This window comes from Geospiza fortis, unplaced genomic scaffold, assembly GCF_000277835.1.
Source record: "Geospiza fortis unplaced genomic scaffold, GeoFor_1.0 scaffold85, whole genome shotgun sequence".
Taxonomy (NCBI): domain Eukaryota; kingdom Metazoa; phylum Chordata; class Aves; order Passeriformes; family Thraupidae; genus Geospiza; species Geospiza fortis.
The window spans coordinates 242,244-262,665 of record NW_005054358.1 but is presented as its reverse complement, the minus strand read 5'-3'; the positions used below and the strand labels follow the sequence as shown (position 1 = coordinate 262,665).

The window sequence follows — 20,422 nt, the reverse complement described above, 5'->3', positions numbered from 1 at the left end:
GGCGCGGCGCCGTGCCCCCCGCCGCGGAGCGCTGCTGCTGCTGCTCACCGCCCTCGGATCCTTCCGTCTGCGCCTCGCCCGTGCCGGTGAGTACCTCTTCGTTCCCCCCACTCCCGTCTCCGTGTCCTCTCCCTTCCCCCGCGGATGCTCGTGTCCTCTCCTACGACGAATCCTGGTGCGATTGCTCCCCCTCTTCTCCCTCATTATCCCCATCCCCACCAGGGATCAGCATCCGTGGGTGTTCGTGTTCTTGGGTGGAGCAAGATAAGGAGGTGCCCCCGTCACAAAGCCCCACGGGGGTTTCTCCCACCCCGCAGCGCTCCCCGGGGACGGGCAGCGCCTCCCCGTCACTCTGCTGCCCGCTGCTGCCGGCAGGGGCCTGGCAGCGGGTGGCAGCGCCGCAGGGCTGGTCCCCAGCAGCTATTTGAGGGGGCTGGACGGACCCACAGATGTGGATCCTGAAGTGGGGAAGGAGCGCGTAGTCATTGGAGCGGCCCTCATGAAGCACCTTTATTGGTAGGAAAAAATTAAAACAACATCAAAAACCACAAATAAAAAAATAAGGGCGGTGCAGTGACCGAGCCATCCCGGGGAGCCTCCGGGGGCTGCGCTGGAGGGAGCCCTGTTTGCCCAGCTGCCTCATTGCCCCGGGAGCGGCCGCAGCACCGCCCCGGTACACCAGTGACGGTGACATTTCTGCTCTCCGCCGTGGCAGAAGGAATGGGTGGCCTTCGCGCCTTCCCGTGCAGCACCACCCTAAGCTGCCCTGCTGTCTGCCTAAGGGTTGTTTCGCGGCGTTCAGGTTTGATTTGTTTGAGTTTCGGGGTCTGGGTTAGGACATTTCCCCTCCTGGGGCGTCCGGCACTGGACATGCTCCGTGTCCTCTTGCGCTGAGGCCACTGCTGGGGTGCGCAGAGCTGTGATGGGCACAAACAGCGGCCCCAAAACCCCGGCCAGCCCCAGGCCCCGTTGCTGCCTGCGGGGAGGGCTGTGGCTGCCCGCCCCGGGGAGGTGCCGTGTTCCTGCCTAGGTACGGCCTGTCTCGGGCAGGTGCTTTCCGCCTGGCTGGCGCAGGAGCCAGGAAGGGCCTCCTGATTCCCAGCATTGTTTGCGAATCCGATATTGTTTCCCTTCTCGGGCTCCCGGCAGGGCAGACGCCGGGCCGGCGGACGCCAGGCAGGCAGCCTGCTGTCACCAGGGCCCGGGTGGCCTCTCCGTGCTTCTGAGGGACGTCGGGAAGCTGCAATATCAAAACGTCTGTGTGTTTCCACGTTGGAGGGTTGGAGGCAGAGGTGGGGATGCTCCTGTGCTCCCCCTCTTCCCACGAGCCAAGGCTGGGGTGGCCCAGCCAGAGGTACTGCTAACACAAGCTGAGATGAGAGGAAGGAGATCCGGGCTCGGATGAACCACCAGTGATCCAGCATAATCTCTGCTCCTCCTGAATTTAGGGGTTAGTGTGGGATCATCTGGCCTGGCAGTGCTGGTTGGGCTGGGTCACTTGAGGGGCTGCTGGGGTGGCTGTGCCCAGGTGCTGTCAGGGAGTGGTGACAATTTCCCCTTCCCTTCCCCTCTCTTCCCAGCCCTAGGAGGATGCTGGAGATGAGGTGAGCATGAGGGGCCTGGGACCACATCAGCAGCCTGTTCCAGTGCTGGGATATTGCATGCTCTTGGCAGATGTGGGATTGGATTTTCAGCTCAACCTCTTTCCCCTGAGAGAAGCTGGGGATGGTGTCTTTGTGCTGCTCCTGACAGCAGCGTCCCATTGCCAGGAGTTTGAGGTTGTATGGCATGTGGCAGTGGGGAGCTCCAGGTAGGTTTCTCCTGGGGATGGTGGAAGAAAATATCCCTGGGGTGCTGGGCAGGCAAAGGAGTCTCTGTCCCAGCCCTACCATCTCTCTCTGAATGCAGTGGGGCACAGGAAGCATTGGCTGTTTCTTCTCACTTTATAATTGCCTTTCCTGGGCAGATGGGGCCAAGCTTGGCTTTCTCTGGGGGTGACTGCGAGGTGGAGGTGGCAAGCCCAGGAGCAGCTTCTGTTCTGTAGTATGCTGGTGAAACTGGCTTCTGGCAAGGAGGGAGCCAGGGAGAAGGTCCTGCACCACCATACCCATGTCCTACTGCCTCTGCAGCTCCATCAAAGCTTCTTCAGAAAGCTTCAGGGGGTTGGCATCTCCTTCTCCTCCTCCTCCTCCTCCTCACTTTTCTTGGCTGGCGCTGTGACCCAGAACCCCTGCAGCAGATGCCATCTCCCGGGATGCAGCTGCACGTGGCTCAGCAAAATCCTCATCTTTCTGTGAGCCTGATCCAAGCTGGAGGAAGGGCAGCAGTGCTTTGGAGGTGCTGCAGGTGGTTTAGGTTTGCTTGCTACTCCTCAGCTGGGCTTTTTTCTCCCACGTGTCTCTATGCATCACACCAGGCTTTGGGCAGAGGGCCTGCCTTGCTTCGTTTTCTGGCTTCATTTCCTGGAACATGAGTGACAGCCATATTTCTCCCCGCTTCTTGAGTAACTAGGCTGCCAAATTTCATCTATTATTATCGTTGTTATTATTGTAAACAAAAAAAACCCCAGTTTTCCAAATAGGATGACAAGCTAGAACCCCATTTTTTAATAATCCTGAACCCCGCTGCCACAGGGGTGGCACATCCCAGACATCAGGAGAAGATGCTCAGCAAAATCTGAGTTTTGTTTCCAGTCCAAGTGACCCATTTGGCCACGTTTGACCTGCTGGCTCTGCACTGCTGCTCCTCCTCATGCTGTTCTGCAGGGACATGGGTGGGAGCACAGATGCTGGTGTTGATACTGGCTGCCCCTGCTCTGCAGTGGTGCAGGTACTGCTCAAACTTCCCAGCTGGACATGGCTAAGCAGGAGCCATTCCCTGGGAAGTTCCCAGGCTCAGCCTGTGGTGAGACTGTCCATCTCTTAGCTTTTCCTCCTTGCCTGCTTGTCCATCACTGCACTGGGAACAGGGTTGGGACACAGTGGGTGCAGTAGCCCCAGAGACCCCCATGCTGAACCCTGAAGCTGCTGCAGCTCCAAGCCACTCTTGAGAGCAAGACGTTGGGACTGGTGCTGCACCTGTGGTGCTTGCAGGGGCCTGGCTGCCTTGCCAAGTGAAGGGAGTGATCTCAGCCCCGCAACATTCTCTGAGTTGGTCTGCAGGTAGCAGCCCCAGTTTTTTCTTGAGGCACAGGAAAGGTTGTCTGGGTCCCCCTTGGGAGTGGTGGCGGTGGTGGGCAGTGATCCCGTTCAGTCACCCCATCCCTTCAAGCCTCCCGTGGCGGGGGGTCCTCTGCCACACTGGTGCAGACCAGGTGTTTCTCCAGGCAGCAGCTGGGGTGCTGCCCATGTGGTTTGATTCTTGGAAATAATGTCTCCACCTTGTTATCTGGGGTTGCTTGTGCTCAGCTGGTTCCCCCCTGTGGGAAAGGAGCCCTTGTGGGCGTGAGGTGTGTAGGAGCTGGGATGTGCAGCACAGGCATCCCACAGGGCTCCAAGGAGTTGGTACCCATGCCAGGGACATGGGCAGGGCTCCGTCTGCAGGCCTGAGGAGGGGAAATTCGTGGAAAGATGTCTGATAATTCCAATTACAGAATCAGCATCAAGGAAGAGTTTATAGAAGAGATGGGGTGAAAATCCCTCATCCCTTTTGCTGTAGCTTTGTGGGGACTCACAAATCCGTGTGCACCCCAGCAATACCCTGGGGATGCCAATGCATGGAGAGCTGGAGCTCAGGGTGGGGAGACTGGGATTCTGGAGCCAGGGGTCTGCTTGCACTGTGCAGGATTGGGGCCTTTGGATTTGCGATTTCCTGGCAGCTCTGGAGATCCTTCCCCCACCCCAGGGATCCCTCAGTTCCCAGAGAGCCTGAATCTTCCTGCAGCTCAGGGGAAGGTGCATTGATGTTTGCCTGAATTGTCTCTTCTGGGCCATGGGGGTATTAAGGGAGGTAATCGGCTTAGCCCTGCCGGGTGCTTCCGGGGGGGGCACAGCTCCGAGGAGGACAGTGTGGTCAGGGCACTGGGGACACGGAGGTTGGTGGTAGATGCTGGAGACTGGAAGAGTGCTGGGGACTATCAGGGGTGACAGTGTGGCAGGGGGAACAGAAGGGGTCACGGGATGGACAGTGTGCTGAGGACAGGAGAGGTGTGGCAATGCTGGAGACAGGAGGGGTCATAGCAAAGTGGGGACTCTGGGAATGAGAAAGTTAACGGGGGCTGCTGCGGACAAGAGCGATGGGCATGTTGTGAACAGGATGGGTGGTTTGGTGCCCAGGGACAAGAGGGCTGATGGGATGGCCTCTCCCCGTGGGCAAGGTGCTGGGTCTCTGGGCACAGGGTACAGAAGCTGCCATCAGTTCCACCCCTGCATTAAATCCATAAGCACTGTGCCCTGGTCCTTGGGCCCCACCAAGAGCTCTGGGTCTGGTCCCCGAGGGGGGTAGTCCTGGGCTCCCCTGGGCTGGCTGGTCCCAAAGCCCTTGGGCCTGGCCCCAATGCCACTGCCAGCACTGAGGTATCTCCCTCCTGTGCCTAGGCATAACCCAGCACTGCTGCTGCTCCAAATGGCAGCTGCAGGCCTGTAATTAGCCACTTTGTGAGCTAATGAGAATTGCAACAGGAAGAAACTGGCCGTTAAGTGCCTGGAGTGAGATTTGAATTGGTGGAAGGAAACGAAGCCAGAGCAGGTCCTGGTCCCTGCCTTATCGTGCCCTGGAGCACCGTGGGCTGCAACTGCCCATGTTAACCCATGCACACTGTGGCACATGCTGGGGTACTTCCTGCACAGATAGAGGATGGCAAAGCTTTTGAGAGGTATTCCCTGTTTGAGTGGGAACCCATCGCACTAGGTGGGTGACATGAGAGGTGACATGTCCCAGTTGAGTGCCGTCAGGGACCCTGACTCATCATGATACAGGGGTTCCCTGGGCTCCTGGCCTCTGTTCCGTTCCTACGGAAAGGAGACTGTGGTGGGGGTGGAGACAGGAAGTGTGGAAGGTGCAGGTCTCCAGTGCACCCATAGCACCCATGGCTGCTCTTGTGGGCAAGGAGCTGCTCTGCCTTGAGGACTTCATCATCTCGCACCTGTCAGAGGGAGTGAGAGGGCTCTAAATCAGAAGAGAGGGCAGCCTGGTGAGCTGCTGTAACATGACCCATCCTGCAGCAATCATTCCTGGCTTCCTGGCCAGGAAGGAGAGGGTTTCCCTGAGCTGACTCTTCCTATGCAGCATATACCCCAAAATCTCTGGGTCCAGCTCTTTTGGCACCATCTGCAGCACTTTATCAAGAGCCCTGGGATGCCGCATGCACTAGCACCCCTAGGATGCAGCTGTGCATCCCCTGGACACCCAGTTTCTGTGTTGATGGGGCCTCTCAGTTTCTGGGTTCTGCCCCATGGGACACAATGGCCCTGCAGGTCTTTTATCACTGGTGGTGGCTGAATCAGTGCAGGCATACCTGTGGGTGCAGCCGTAGTGGGGTGGGTGCTGCAGCCCCCCATTTCTGCCTGCCTCTGCTCTTGCATGTCCACCAGCATGGAGGGTGCCCACCTGGAGTCCCCTTGACAGCCCTTGTTCCAAAGGCTGTTGTTCCAAAGACTCTTCTTCTAATGGCTATTCCAACAGCTGTAAAGGTTGGCCCCTATTGCTCCAGCACTCGTGGGTGAGGAGCTATGTCCCCAGGCATCTGTTTCAGGGTCATGGGCTGGTGGGAGTACCAGGGCTGGTGCCAGGCAATGACTAGACAAAGGGAGCTGGACAGACAGACAGAATCCCCACCTTGAACAATGCCACCTATGAGCTGCTGGAGGCATCAGCAAAATTTTGCTCATGCCTCTTTCCCAAAGGCTACAGGATGTCTCTGGTGGTGGTGTGGGATGCTTTGGCTTTGCTAAAGAGCATCTTGGCCCTGGCAGGTGCAGTGGTGCTGCTGCTCCAGATGGATATTTCCAGCCCAGTAGTGAGAGTGCGTGGGAGCCTGTGTCTGCTTTCACATGACTGAGCTATGGTGGCCCCCGGCCTGGCAGCTCCTTGGGTGCTGAGCTGTGGAGTGAGCTGCCCTCTCCCACCTCCCTGCCATCACACAGAGAGAGTTAACCCAGGGCTGTGGCTCTGCTGTGGCTCAATGGGCAAGTGTGTACCTGGGGGGTGCTCTGCTGCTGCTGGGTCAGTTGCCCTTAGGAGAGAGCTGGACCCCACTCCCTTCCTTCCAGACTGCTCAGTGCTTCAGGTGGTGCTTGCTGTGCACCACAGCCCTGGCCACCACCTGCTTCACTTGTGATGTGGTGCAAAACTTGCCCAATAAGAAGGGAATTAAAGAACCCAACCCCAGCCCCAGCAGGCTCAGTGCATGTTCAAAGTTCATTGGTATTTACTTGAGAAAAACCTGATAAACAAGTCTCAAAGTGGGTGGTTCAGGCTGCAAAGAGCAGCCAGATGCACTGGGATGAGGTGGCATTGGTGGCAGCCTGGGGTCCCCAGCATAGGTGGGTGTGCATGCAGCGAAGCAAAGCCAGCAGCAGGTTTGGGTGGGTAGGCCTGGGGAAATGGTGTATGGCACCTGGTTTGCCTTTGGATTTTTTTATTGTTTCTGCGCTTCCTGAATATCTGAAGCCACTTGTGCCTGGAGACCCTGTGGCACAGCAGGGACACAGGGTGGGATGCAGTGGTGCACATCCTGGGTGTGGCAGCCTCTGCAGGGCTGCAGCTGGGGCTGTCAGCATTCAGGGTTGTTGAGGCTGGGATACCCCTCGCTGGCTTGATGCCTTCCACACCAGCCACAGGCAAGGAGAGCAATGTTGTCTACTACCTCCTGGCTCTGCCCGGTCTCTGCTGGGATCTGGATTTGTGGTTTGCTGGAGCAGTTTCCAGCCATCCTGGTGCTATCTCCTGTTCCTACGGCCCTGCCAATCCAGCTGTTTTGTTTGCACAGCAGGCAGGCTGCCAGGGCAAGGAACAGGGATGTTTCTGGCCTGGTTAAGTGCTTTGAGTAGTGATGACACAAAATTCCATTCCCTTAGCCTGCTGGAGATTGCCTGGTTCTGCCCCAGCCTGGAATCACAGGAGCAACTTGGGATTTTGGGGTGCTTGTAGATGGGGTCTCCTCTAGAGCAGGGACAGACTCTGGGGGAGCACTGATGGTTGGGAGGCAATGTGTTTGGGGATGCCGAGGGCTTGGCATTTCCCCACCTCTGCAGGAACCTGGCTCAGCTCCTCCTGGCCCTCCCTTTCCCCCTTGGCATTGAACGTGGAGCAGGACAAGGCTCTGGAAGCCCATCATGATGGCCTCAGGGCTGCAGCATGGGTGCCCACCACACTGTCTGTGCTGCCTAGCCCAGGGCTCTGGGTTGGTGGCCCCAAAGCAGCAGCAGCTGGGTGAGGATGGGGATGGGAGGTGGGAGTGGGGGATTGGTGAGGATGAGACCTTTTTCCATTGTTCCTGGGTGGGGCTGTGTCTGGCGGGACTGTCCCATCAGTGGGACTGTCCCCTCGGTGGGAGCAGGGTGCAGTAGAGGTGTTTGCTGTGCAGGCATGAGGAATGCTCCCAGGGATTCCCTAGTTGCTCCCTGTCCCCAGTCTGTGGCACAAGGCTGCTGGCACTGTTTCTTGGCCATGACAGTAACTGTGCTGGAGATCATCTCTGCCAGCTGGGCCAGACCTCAGCACCCACCAGCTGAAGCTGGGAGTCAGGACACGAGCCGTGGTGGCTTCAGGGATGGGAGCTGGTGACATGTTGCATCTGCCTGACCAAATCTGCTGAAAAACAAAGAAGCATTTCCAGCTGCTCCCTTACTGGTGGAATAGCACACACCGGTGCTGCTGCAGGATATGGGGTCAGACTGGTGGCCATGGCTGTGCCACATGCTCTGTCCCCAGCGGTGACGTGATGTGACCAGCATCCTCCCAGTCCTAGTCAGCGCTGCTCCACTGTGTCTGGGGAAGAGGGGGCTTGGCTGCTGCGTTTTCAGGGGCAGGAGCACAGCAGTGGCGTGAGCAGCTGCTGGCAGTGGCACAGGGACTGCCCCAGCAGTGGTGCCAGCTGTGTCCAGGAGTGGGCATTGCTCCAGGGGTTCAGCCCAGTCCCCATCCACCTGCTTCCTAGTGCAAGAGACAGCAGGGCAGGTGGATGCAGCTGGTTCAGGAAGCCCACCAAGTTGTAGCCACCAGTGGAGTGTCCATCCTGCAGTCACTCTATGTGTCACTTGTGACTGGTGTGTGTCACCTCTGCTTGGTGTGTGTCACCCGTGGCTGGTGTGTACAGCATCCAGCCTGGCATTGCTACTGCAGCTGCTGGCAGTCACTACCGCTGACTCACTTCAGGAACCACATCCCTGGGTGTGGGGCAGTGCAGGTGAGGTGCTGGGGTGCCTCAGCAACCCCTGCTCCTGCCTGCTGCTGAACAGCAGCACTGCCCCTGCCCAGGGAGGCTGTGGACAGGGGGAAGCGAGACCTTGGGGGCTGAGGTCTGATGGGGGCATCATGCCAGCCTGCCTGCCTGATGCCTGCCTGCCAGCCTGCCCTGGGCCTGCTCCAGAGTCCCCCTTCAGAGCCAGGAGCACTTTACAGAGCTGGGAGGGAGCCACGGCCAGTGCCCGCTGGCAGTGGAAGTACTGGGAGGGCAGGCTTCAGGCAGGGCCTTCAGCAGTTCCCACATTATCTGGCTGGAGGAGGAGGATGAAGAAGAAGAGAAGGAATGACCTTGGAGTGGAGCTGGCAGAGACCGCACCACTGCAGGCCCTGCGTGGGCTGCTGCCGCTGCTGGGGTTCTGTCATGGCCTTGCTGTGGTCTTCCCTCAGCCTCAGCCAGCATGCAGGGGCCCAGTGTGGGAGTGAGACCTGCACCCTGTTCCCCAGACACCCTGATATCCCCCCTCAGTTGCCCATGTCCCACCAGGGGCCATGTCCTGCTGCCATAGAGGGCCCAGACCCAGTGGTCCTGGGCAGGCTGCTCTGTGCCCACGTGGCTGTGCAGCCAGAGCCCTGTGGGCTCAGCCCATGCCCAGAGGGCTCAGCCAGCTCCCACTGTTGGCACCGGGGCTGGCAGCTGAGAGGGAGGCTGGGTGCTGGCGTTGCCAGGACCTTAAACATTCACAGCAGTGCTCGGTGCTAATTAATTATCCTCTTACGTTCACTTTTATCTCTCTATCTGCAGCGGTGATGCAGAGGGGGCAGTCCCTGCCTCCCTGGCCACACAAATGTCCTCCATGGGTTTATTTTTGTTTCTTTTTCACCTGTATGTTTTGGCATGAGTATGGAAGAGCTGCTCCATCCAGTCTGAGACTGCCAGTGGCTCTATGCCCTGCCTGGGCACCCCCTGTCACAAGCACTCTGCTGAGTGCCACCCTGGATGCCTGGCACAGCTCTCCCCAGGGTGAGTCCTTGGGGATGGAGCTTTGTGCTCAGCTTTTCCCCATGGATAACACATCCAGAGGCCTTGCTGCTCACATGACCATGTTTCCTCTTGGGCACAGGTCTGTTCCTGCTTACATGTGTCCCTAGCTCATGACCACCTGCTGTGTCTGTGCCAACTGCTGTGTCCCGTGCACCTGCTGGCCTTGGGCTGGGGTCCTGCCTGCAGGGAGTCACTCAGCTCCTCCAGCACCAGCAGCTCAGCCCAGGCTTGAGCTCAGTTTAAGGGGTTACCTCGTTTGTACTGTTCTGGGCTCCCTGCCTGCCTGCACAGGAGTTGAGCACCATGGCAGGGCAATATCAGCAATTGGAGCATCCCCCTCCTCTGAACACCCCTGGCACATCTGGACAGCAGCATCCTGGCTGGGCTGTGTCTGGTGCTGGCTGCACATTCCATATCATTCATTACTTGCTCCTCTGGTCTGTACTGTCCTGCTGGCAGGGCCATGCAGGGTTAGGGTCCTCTCAGGACCCCAGCTTGGGTCCCTCTGCCCATCCCGCTTGTGGCCAGGCCATGCTGGGCTGCACTGGTGCTAAGCAGGGACCGTGGTTGGGGTGGGGGATCCCAAACTCCCCAGATTCAACAGCAGCCCTGCAGCTGCAGAGGCAAGACTGGGAGCTGCAGCAGGCATCCTGGCACTGTTAACAGATGGGTGGCATGGTGGTGACATGGCCACAGCTGGGTGGAATTGGGACCCACATACTGTGCCAGCCCAAGTACTCTGCCTCAAGGTGAGTGTTCAGGACGGGGGGACCCATGGCCAAAGTGTTGGGGAACCCAACGTCTGCCTGCTCGAGCACTGGACAGGTGGCACCAGCCACAGGAATGTGTGAGTGTGCAAGGGTGGGGCAGCATTGGGGCAGTGTATTTGACAGCCCCACAGGGTGGCAGCGGTCAGGGCTGGATGTGCCCATGTGGCACCTGGGTGGTGGCACACAGAGTGCTTGGTCCCCATCACCTAGCATGGCACTGAGGTGCCCACTCCCACCAGCAAAGGATTCTCGCTGCTGGGCTTTGAATTGGGCTCAGGGAGTAAAGCCGCTGTGGGCCCCCTCAATCCACAGGGGGCCCACGCAGTAATGCCAGCTCACCAGTCACTGGCTGGTGACACATGGGGAACTCTGAATTGCAGCCAGTGACAGCTGGGCAAGCACAGCTCATTCGTCAAACAGAGATAACAGCCTTCACTGGAATCCAGCCTGGGCTTTATGTACCCAGTTGCTGGACTCTGGCTCGGGGCTCTGCACCCATTGCTCCTCACAAGGTGGCTCTGAGGCTCTTGTCAATGTCTGGCTCTGTGGGGTGACCCACACTGGGGTGACTTCCTCCACCAGTGATCAGCTTCTGGCAGCACCTGTTTTGGGAGGAAGTGTTTGCATGAGCCTGTGGCACGGACAGGGGCCCCTACAGGTGTGTTCCCCACTGCCCCACGGGGCTGTGACATGTCCCCATCCTGAGGCTGCACAGTGCCACAACCTCCTCCTGCCCTGTTTTTTAAACAGAGTGGCCTTGAGAGTAACCCTGGGGAGGTGAAGCCAGGAGGCAAGTCCAATTTCTGTGCTTAGACATCTGATTATTTGCCCATTAAGCACTAATTGCCCCCCAGCCACATGGCCAAGCCCCACACCATCCCCAGGGAACAAACAGTCCAGAAAAAAACCCAGCTCCCATGGGCACAGTGGACACTTTCCCCCACCCTGAGCACACCCCCTCCAGGCAGCTGTGCCTGGTGTGGGGGTCAGCCAGCACTAAAATTGCAGTTGGTGCACCCTTGCCAGTGGCAGCCGAGGTGGGGAAAGTGATGACTTCCTCGTGGAGTGCAGTGGAGAGTTGTCTGGGCACAGGCTGGAGGTTCTTAGTAGCAGCTGCACCCTCCAGGGAGCAGTTTGGTGGTGAAATATGGCCATGCAAAAGCAGGGGGTTGCATATCCCACTTGTGTGGCTTTGGGGTGCTATCTTTCCTGCACCCTTGCTGGGGGAGCAGAACTGTCATGATTTCATTATTCATCTTCTGCCAGGTCTATCCTGTTTAGGGCTCTCAGCTGTACTTGGTGCTGCCCCCATCAGTGCTGGAGTGCGCCGGGGCTGTGCCGGGTGTTGCCGTCCCTGGGCGCAGGGACAGGGACAGGCAGGTGGCTGGTGCGTTGCTGGTGCTGGCGTGGGCAGCGAGGGCTGGCAGGGACTGCTCGGGGTGCGTGGGCCGGTGCTGGGAGCCTGTTCCTGCTGTGATTCATTGCCAGCCTGGCCGTGCTCCCAGTGCAGCTCCACAGTCCTGCTCCCTGCCTGCTGCTGCCTGTGGGAACACTGCAGGCATGGTGAGGGACAAGGTGAGGGGCAGAGTAGGGCAGCTGTGTGCCACACCCTCAGCCAGCTGTGCAACCCCATCCAGCTGTGGCCCCATCCAGCTCTTCCTCCCAGGCAGTTGTGCCCAGCCTGAGTGCTGGGTGCACTGAAGGGCACCTGATTCCACAGTGCCACCACTTGTGAGGGAAAGACGCTCTAAGCTGCAGCAGGACCAGCAGTGTCACCATCAAAGCTGGGACCCCATTGTGCCCCAAACAGCCCCCTGCCACAGGTGGTACCTGAGTGCTGGCCCTTTGTGTCACAGTTCCTGTCTGTCTCCAGCTCTGCACATGGTTTGCCACCATCACCGGGCCCAGGACTCAGCTTTGTGTAGGACATGGGGACCTTGTGCCTTGTGTTCCCCAGAGAGGTCCACTTCCAGGGATGAAGACCCAGCCATGATGGCACCACCATGGCACAATGGGTTGGTGAGGCTGGACCTGGGGGACTCATGCCTGGACCCAGGGAGTGGAGACTCCTTGGGGCTGACATGGGCGTGAGATGCCCCATGAAACTGTGAACGAGGTTTGGGGTGCAGTTCAGTGCCAGGGAGGGCTGGCTCACGCTGCTTCCTGCAGGGAATCCTGAAGGGATGGGAGCCTAAGTCACAGCACTGTCACACCCCGCTGAGGCTTGGGAGGAGTTTGCGACTTTTGATTTGACAGTCACCACACCAGCATCAGTTTGTGCTGGTTGGATTTCATCTCCCCATGCAGGGCAGGCAGCAGCAGGAGATCCTGGTGCTGCAGCACTCCCACATTGTGTCCCACAGGATGGTGGCACCCTGGGGCTGGGGACCCTTGGGGGGTATGGGCACTGCATGCTCATCACTGCAACTGCCTTGTGCATGTCATGGAGTCACAGACTACCTCAAGTTGGAAGGGACTCATGAAGATCATCGAGTCCAACTTCTCGGTAATTAAGCTCGTGGTTAATTCCAGGTGGTAATGGCTTTGTGGAGGCAAAGTGGGGCCTTGGGGCAGCTGTGGTGAAGCCCATTGATAGCCGGGAGCTGCAGCAGGGCAGCCATGGGCAGCCCGGGGCAGCTGGGTCCCACTCCAAAAAGCTGTGAACAGACCTGGGGGTGTGTTTGACCCCTCTCCTCCTCCTGAGCTGTTTTGTCCTGTCCCCACAGCAGCATCGTGTCCCCGGAGCCTGGACTGTGCCCTGCAGCGCCGGGAGTTCTGCCCACCGGGCTCAGGTGCCTGTGGGCCCTGCCTGCCCCCCTTCCAGGAGGACGACCACGGGCGCTGTGTCCAGAGGCAGCTCTCGCCCAGTGGTAGGTGCACCCACCCTCCACCCCTCTGCCTGCACACCCACCCTGCACCTCTGCAGCTCTGGGAGGTTCTGTGCCTCAGGACAGCCCCCCACCCCAGCAGCACCCCATGCTCTTCCTTCTTTCCATGGCAGCTGTATCTCTGTGGGGACAGCTACTCTTCTCCCTCTCACCCCACTCACCTCGGCTGGAGAGGTGGTTTTGGGCTGGCAAGCCCATCCTGCTCTACGTGCATCCTGCTCTGGTGATTGGCCCTGTCAGCACTGTGGAGAGCCTAAGACCCCCAAGGACAGGAGTAGGACAGGCAGCTTCTGGGGATCTCCAGGATATTCACGGTCTGCCTGGCTCTTCCAGGGTTCAGGCTTTGCAGGAGCAGGGGAGCCGTCTTCAGCACACAGAACAGTGACTTATGCTGCCCATGGCCTCACCCATCCTAGGGTGCCAGTGGGATTTCAGTGCCTGATTCCCTTTGCTTTGATATTGGTCGGTGGTTCAGGACTGCTGTTTCCTCCTTGGCTGATGCCCAGCATCCATGCTGGGAGGGCTGGAGTCAGCTGTGACTGGCAGGACCACTCCCTGGCTGCACACCAGGGCACCGAGGGCCGTACTGGGTGCTATTCCTGGCTCCGTCCCTGAGGGATCTAAGGGGCTGTGGCAGCCTGGGTGCAGCAGCCTATGGTCAGCAATCCCACTGCTACTGCAGTACTCGAAGGGTGCTCCCAGTGTGGCTTTGGCACCTGTGCCCCTGGTTCAGCTGCAAAGACAGTGCTGGGGGCCAGGCATAGGCATATTTTAGCATGACAGTCAACTCTTTATGCAGCTTGGAAAGCTGTGGCAGTGTTATTTCTGTGCCCCCTTATAATGGGCTCACCTCACAGGTAAGTTAAGACCATAATTATGGCTCTACACAATTATTTATTGCTATAAAGTGGAGTGGTCTCTGTGGCTGGGGAAGAGGCCAGGACCGGCCACACCCTCAGGCTGTTCCTGGTAGGTTCTGCTGGGGACTGCCTGGATGCAAGGTACTCTGGAGCACCTCTGAGTCACCTCCTGGTACAAAACACATTGGTGTCTCCCCCAGCCCACCCTTCTCCACCTGCTCTTCACTCCCGCTGCCCCCAAAAAGTCTCCTGCTAAGGGGTTCCCAACTCCTGGGGAGCTTCTAAAAACATGCAGGGTGGCTTGTCCTGTGCCAGGCAGGATGGACAAGCACTGGTCATTGAACCAGGGAAGAAGGTTCCCTTGCATCTGAACTCCATGCAGACATGGAGAGGTCCTCTGAGTTTTAAGGGATTGCTTTGTGTTGTTGAGCATGTTCAGGGTCCTGATGGGGTGCAGTTGGAGATATCCTTCACCCATGGCTCAGCCCAGGTGGGCACATGGAGGATATCAGAGGCCAGCATGCCTTCAGTGTGATTCCTCCTAGCAGGAGAATTACCCTGTAAATCAGAGGGGAGACCCCCAAAGCAAGACCCTTCGGCTGAAATGAGAGGGATGGCTGGGGGGATAAGAGGGGTTGGCACAGGAATAGGGTCTAGACTTGGTGTTTGACAGCAGTCAGAGCCCCTGCCATGGGCTCTTCATTCACTGGCACTGAATGGCTTTAGCAGTTGTTTATAGTTCATTTTTTAATGTGGAATCTTGAGAGCAAATTCCCCTCTCGCAAGGGCTGCACATGCGCTGGCATCTCCATAGCAACCCAGCTCCTTTCTGAAGGATGTGGCCACAGTTGCATCCTTAGCAGAGAGATGCAAGACCATGGTACCATCCTCTAAGGACCCACCATGGCAGGATGGTGACACCAAAGTCTCTCCCAGTCGCATCCTGTTGTGCCAAGCAATGCTGCTAGCTTGTGGCAGCAAAAGTGTGGGAACTGTGTTAAATGAAAAAAGGGGATCTCCTCCCAAATCCTTTGTTTTAGCATTCTGAGGATGCCCAGCTCCTCTTGGCAGGGAGGCACCATTTATTTTTCCATGGGGGCTTTCTTTCTCATCCTGCCTGTACCTTTATCTGGTAGCAGCACTGGAGAGGGCTGTGAGGATGAAGAGGGGCTGTGATAGCTGCATTTAGGGGTAGATGCAAGGCAAACAGGGCACCGCTGTAGCCCAAGGATGCCTAAGCCTTTGAAGGGGATACCCGTGCAGCCCTTTTGCTATGTAGGCAGACCCTTTAAAGGGTTACACATCCTTGAGCCACTTGTGACTGCTGGTGACGCCAATCCTGGGATCCTGCCACTGTGCCATCCCCACTGCTTCAGGCAGGAGCCAGGGATCCTCTCCCAAAAGCAGCTTTTTGAGGTGAAAAGCACCATTTGGGGGTCTCAGGAGGGCATGTGAGTGTTCCTGCCATTATGTGTAGGGCTCTTGGCATACCTGGCACAGAGGTGAGATGGGATTTATGGAATCTGGGTACACTGCATCCCACAGCTGGCTGTCTGCACCTGGCTGCTGCTGTCTTGCACAGGGCTCTGAGCTCCCCAAAATCCCATGCACTCCATGGTGCTGCATGTGTCTGTGCTGTGATGGGTTTGAGAGATGTGCTTTGAGATAGCTGGTCTTAGCCTGCTTCTGCTTGACCAGCATGGAGCCCCACTGGGCTGCAGGAAGCACTTTGGGAAAAGGGACCTCAGCTCACAGACATGGATGTTCCTCCTTCCCTGCTCGCTGTGCTGCCGGCATCAAAGACGACATCAGCCATCGTGGGCAGGACTATAGAAATTAGTGGATGTATAAGAATTTTGTGCCCTCCTGTGGACTGTGTCAGTTACAGGTTTCCTCAGCCCAGGGCAGAAGCCTCATGTGTCTCTTCTTGGTCCCTGTTTCCCCAAACTGTCAGGGTAGGTGTGTGTCCCAAGATAGAGCCCTGAGGAGGTGGAAGCCCTGAGGAGAGGCCATGGGCAGAGCAGAGGGACTTGGGGGGCTGTGTTCCAGCCTGGCCGTGACATCCTGCTGCAGCACTGGTGGCAACTACCATGAGGGGGCACCCACACCCTGCACAAGCCCTGCCTGCACCCCTGAGTGCCCCTGGGCATGGCCTGTGTGCCCTGTCCCTGTCCTGTCCATGCCCTGTGTGCCCTCCCTGGACACTGTTCCTCCCCGGCATCTCTGCTCCTGCTCCTGGGGCAGTCAGGCAGGAACTGGGGCTCACCTCGGCCCCCTGTTCCCTGGAGCAGCTCAGGACCAGCATCTCACACACGCACAGTGCCTGGCAGGACCCAGCCCTCAGTGCCCTCAAATGCGTGATGGAAACTGTGGCATCGCTGGGGGAGGTTTAGCTGCCACACGGAATGGGAGATGGGCAGCTTTTAGCCACTTGAAGAGAATGTGGTGATAAAGCTGGTTAGTGCAGGTAAGTGGCACAACCCAGGCCCTGCAGCAACGCCGGGACCCCAAACCACTGCCTCGGTTTCCAATGTGCCACTTGACACACCCACAGGGTGGGAGACTGAGGGACCTGGCAGCTGCTCTGGCTGCTTTTTCAACTTTACTTTCCTTTTTCGAGCCACATCACATCCAACACCAGCACAGCCTGGTGGTGGCACACATGGGATGGACAGGGTTGTCTCCTATGGAGACAGACTTTTCCCAGAGTGCAGAGGTGAGCTAGAGCCAAATGTCCCCATCCCAGGCATTAGGATGTCCGCTGGCACAGGGCTATGCCAATCCGGGGCACCAGTTTGTCCCCCTAAGGCACAGGGCTGTCACACTGGGTCCCATGCAACTCCCTTGCCTGGTTGGAGAGACCTTGGCCCTGTGCTAGCACCTTGTCACCGTGGCACTCACCTATTGGGCACAGCACTGGCACAGCCCCAACCTGGCACTACTTGACCATGGCACTGCTCTGGGATGCAAATAACAGGGTGCAAAGAGCCGGGGAAACCCAGGGCTCTAGCTAAGGGTAGGAGGCTGGGGGCAGTTTGGGGACACCAGGGCATGGAGGATGACAGTGACTCTTGGTGCTTTTGTTTAAAACAAGAGTGTCCCCCTTTTAAATTGTTTTTTGGCTCATGTGGCTCTGAGTCATGGGACAGCAAGGTGGCAGTTGTGCACGGCTCCAGAGGGCATCAGGGTTTATTTCCAAACACTGGATGTGAGGACAGATTCCAGAGGAGATGTAATTCTTATGACCTTGAATTATGTGCCAGTACCACCTTGCCTTAGTATGTCTGGATTTAGGCCCCAGGGCTTCTCTGAGGGGACAGTCTGAATATGGGCAAAGGAAGCAGGGATAGGATGGGGATTGAGATGGGGATGTCTACTGCCTTTGATGTTTGAGTTTAATCCTGTTAAAAGCAGTGGTGAGTGTCAGAGCTGGACTCTGCTTGATGAGCCTGAGAAGAGCGACTCCACTCTTGCTGCAGTGCTGTCACCTCAGGCCAGAGTGAGAGTCCTGCCTGTGCCTGATGCTGCAAGAACCCCCTGAAGAGTAGATGTCCCTCCATGTCCCTGTGCTGGGACATGGGCTTGGACAGCCACCTGTGAGATGCTGCTGGGGCCAGCCCCTGGGGGTACATCCCTTGCTACATGGGGCTCCCAAAGGAGCTGCATCCCACCAAGTGCTGGGCAAGAACCAACCCCTCTACTGGAGCAAGGGCTCCCATGCTCTGCTGAACAACCGAGCTGAGCTCTGCTCTGGGGTGGCTTCAGCCGCTCTGCTCTATAAAGGACCCTGGTCTATTTTTGAGGTGAAAACCAGTGTTTGGGGTGTCCCCTGACTGTAACTCACTGTGCTGAAGCTACCCCTCACCCCTGAGGCAGCAGGGCAGATGGGGAGTATCTGTCCTGGTCCAGCTCCCATCCTTCCTTCCTCAGAGCTGCTGTGTGACCCCAGGGGCAGGTCCTGCACATTAGGTGCTGGCACCCTGCCCTCTCTCACAGAGTCTGCAGGACCTGCTGCCTCTGGCATGAAGGCAGATGCTGTTGCTCCTGATCCTCCAGCATTTGTGGGGTGAAAATCCCACTGAACGCAGCAAGGACACCCGTGGGTCCCGGGGCCCAGCTTTCAGAGAGCTGCATCTGAGGGGCCTCAGACTGAACTCCACCTCTGTTTGCTGGAGCTGGGACAGGAGCCCCTTCTTAGGGGTACTGGTCTCGCCCTGGGGGTGGGCACACACCTGCACCCCACAGTGCCCATCTCACACCTGTTCTCCCATAGGACGGACCTCTGTTCCCAGCTTGGAGGCAGAAATTGATTTTCTCGCGGATGTGCTGGCCAGGCAGGAGGCTCCTCGCCACCACCCACTACAGGATGGCAGACCCAGGAGTAAGTGCTCATCCCTGTCCCTAGCGGTGCCAGGGACCCCCTGGCAGCCAGACCCGGCACCCCAGGCAGGTTTGCCTTCTGAAGCTGCCTGGGCACCACTCACCACTGCTCTGTCTTCTCCTGCAGCCACCGTGGTGCCCAACGGTGGCAGACAGCATGTGGCCAGTGGGCTGAGAGAGGGGCATCTGCAGCAGGGTCCCGCTGGCACCATGGCAGCCACCTCCCTCCCTACCACTGCCACTGTCCAGAAGTACCCGGTGGAGGCGTCCCCCATCCCTGAAAATGACAACATGGTGCTCGGTGAGACCCTGGGACTCAGAGGAAGAGGTTTCACATCCTCACCAGGGAAGCATGGGCTGGTGTCACCATGCTGCCAGCTCACCTGCTGTCCCTTGCTGTCCTCTCCACCTGGCAGGGCTGATCGTGGTGTGCACGGTGGCCGGGATCTCAGCGCTGATCGTGGCAGCCATCTGCTGGTACAGGTGAGCTGGGGCTGCTGACAGTCCCTCAGTGACTCTGTGCCCAGGACAGTGTATTCCCATGCTTCCCAGGCATGAGGCGTTGGAAGAGAGGCAGTAGTCCTCCCAAGGTGTGGCATCAGCTGGCTGGGGCAGGAGGACAGTAGTGAGACACCTCTGTGCCAGATGCAGGCTTCTGGGAGCAGATGGCACCTGGTGTGGGCATCACTGTGGCGCTGGGTGCTGACACTGCCAGCACATTGGTGCCTTGTGCCCAGGCCCCATGGGATGGAGGTGGTTATGCCTGTCATGGTTGCCATCACAGGAACAGGGCTGACCCTCCAAGGGTCACTGGCTCCTCAATGGAGTCGTCTGCTCCTATGGCTCCCCATATCCTCTAGGATGAACTAGAGGAGTCGTGCCTACAGTGGTGGTGAGGCACCTCAAATCCTGGGTTCAGTTTTGGGCCCCTCATGGCAGGAAAGACGCTGCAGGGCAGGAGCATGTCCAGAGAAGGGAATGGAGCTGGCGAAGAGTCTGGAGCACAAGTCTTATGAGGAGCAGCTGAGTGAGCTGGGAGGGCTCAGCCTGGAGAAAGGCAGGCTCAGGGGGACAATCATGCTCTGCACAGCTCCCTGACAGGAGGGGGCAGCCGAGGGAGGGTCAGCTCTGCTCCCAGGGAACAAGGGACAGGATGAGAGGAAACGGCCTCAAGCTGTCTCAGGGGAGATTTAGGTTGGATATTAGGGAAGATTAAGGTAAAAGGTGGTCGGGCATTAGGCTTTAGGAAGGGCTGCCCAGGGAGGTGGTGGAGTCACCATCCCTGAAAGTGTTCAAAAAACATGTGGGGGTGGCACCTGGGGATGTGGTTTAGTTGTGGGCTTTGGCAGTGCTGGGTTAATGGTTAGGCTTGATCTTAGAAAACTTTTCCAAACTTTGTGATTCCCTGATTCCAATGCCCCTTCCTGGCAGGCTGCAGAAGGAGGTCAGGCTGGCACAGAAAGCAGACTACTCAGCCCAGCGAGTAGCCAGCCCCCTGCCCTATGACAAGATCTCGGTAAGGTGCCCATATCCCTCCCTGTGAGGTGTTTGTCACACGGGCCTCAGTGCTCTGCTGGAGGGATTCTCACACGGCAGAGGCCCTCCACCAGCCAGTCTGGGGCCCTCCACAGCCCAGTCTCCACAGCTGTTCCTGCTCTCTCCACAGCCTGGGGACAAGACGCTGGCTCAGAGTGCCCAAATGTACCACTACCAGCACCAAAAGCAGCAGATGCTCTCCCTGGAGAAGTAAGCAGCCTGGTAGCAGAGAACGTGTCCTGCCATTAACTGGGATGGTCCTCATCATCCCACTGGGTTTCACCTCCTCTCTACATCTTCTTCCCCCCAGGCATAAAGAGGAGCCCAAGCTGCCGGACTCAGCATCATCTGATGAGGAGAATGAGGATGGCGACTTCACCGTGTATGAGTGCCCTGGGCTGGCTCCGGTATGTGGGTGCAGGAGAGCCAGGGGTCTCTGTGCCTGCGGGGGTGTCCAATAAGTGCCTGGGATGTGCACTTCAGTGTGAGGAGCCTTTTCCACATGTTCTTCATCAAACTTAGAGGTGGTCCAACCTCTGCCCCTCTGTTCCCCCCATGTCCCTGGCCAGCTCCCACTGCATCTCTCCAGTCGGCAGGAAT

The 20,422-nt window shown here is 58.0% G+C and overlaps 1 protein-coding gene across 1 annotated transcript in view; it reads left to right on the top strand.

Annotated features, from left to right (window-relative positions):
• Position 1: 1 nt before the first annotated feature.
• NPDC1 (neural proliferation, differentiation and control 1) overlaps positions 2–20,422 on the top strand; it is a gene marked incomplete at its 5' end in the record, with an annotated part of 21,477 nt that continues 1,056 nt past the window's right edge. Inside the window, 8 exons of the mRNA XM_031059220.1 lie at positions 2–86; positions 12,885–13,028; positions 18,180–18,287; positions 18,414–18,587; positions 18,703–18,769; positions 19,718–19,802; positions 19,953–20,032; positions 20,133–20,229. Of these exons, the coding sequence (XP_030915080.1) occupies positions 2–86; positions 12,885–13,028; positions 18,180–18,287; positions 18,414–18,587; positions 18,703–18,769; positions 19,718–19,802; positions 19,953–20,032; positions 20,133–20,229 (840 nt within the window). The remainder of the gene's footprint in view (positions 87–12,884; positions 13,029–18,179; positions 18,288–18,413; positions 18,588–18,702; positions 18,770–19,717; positions 19,803–19,952; positions 20,033–20,132; positions 20,230–20,422) is intronic.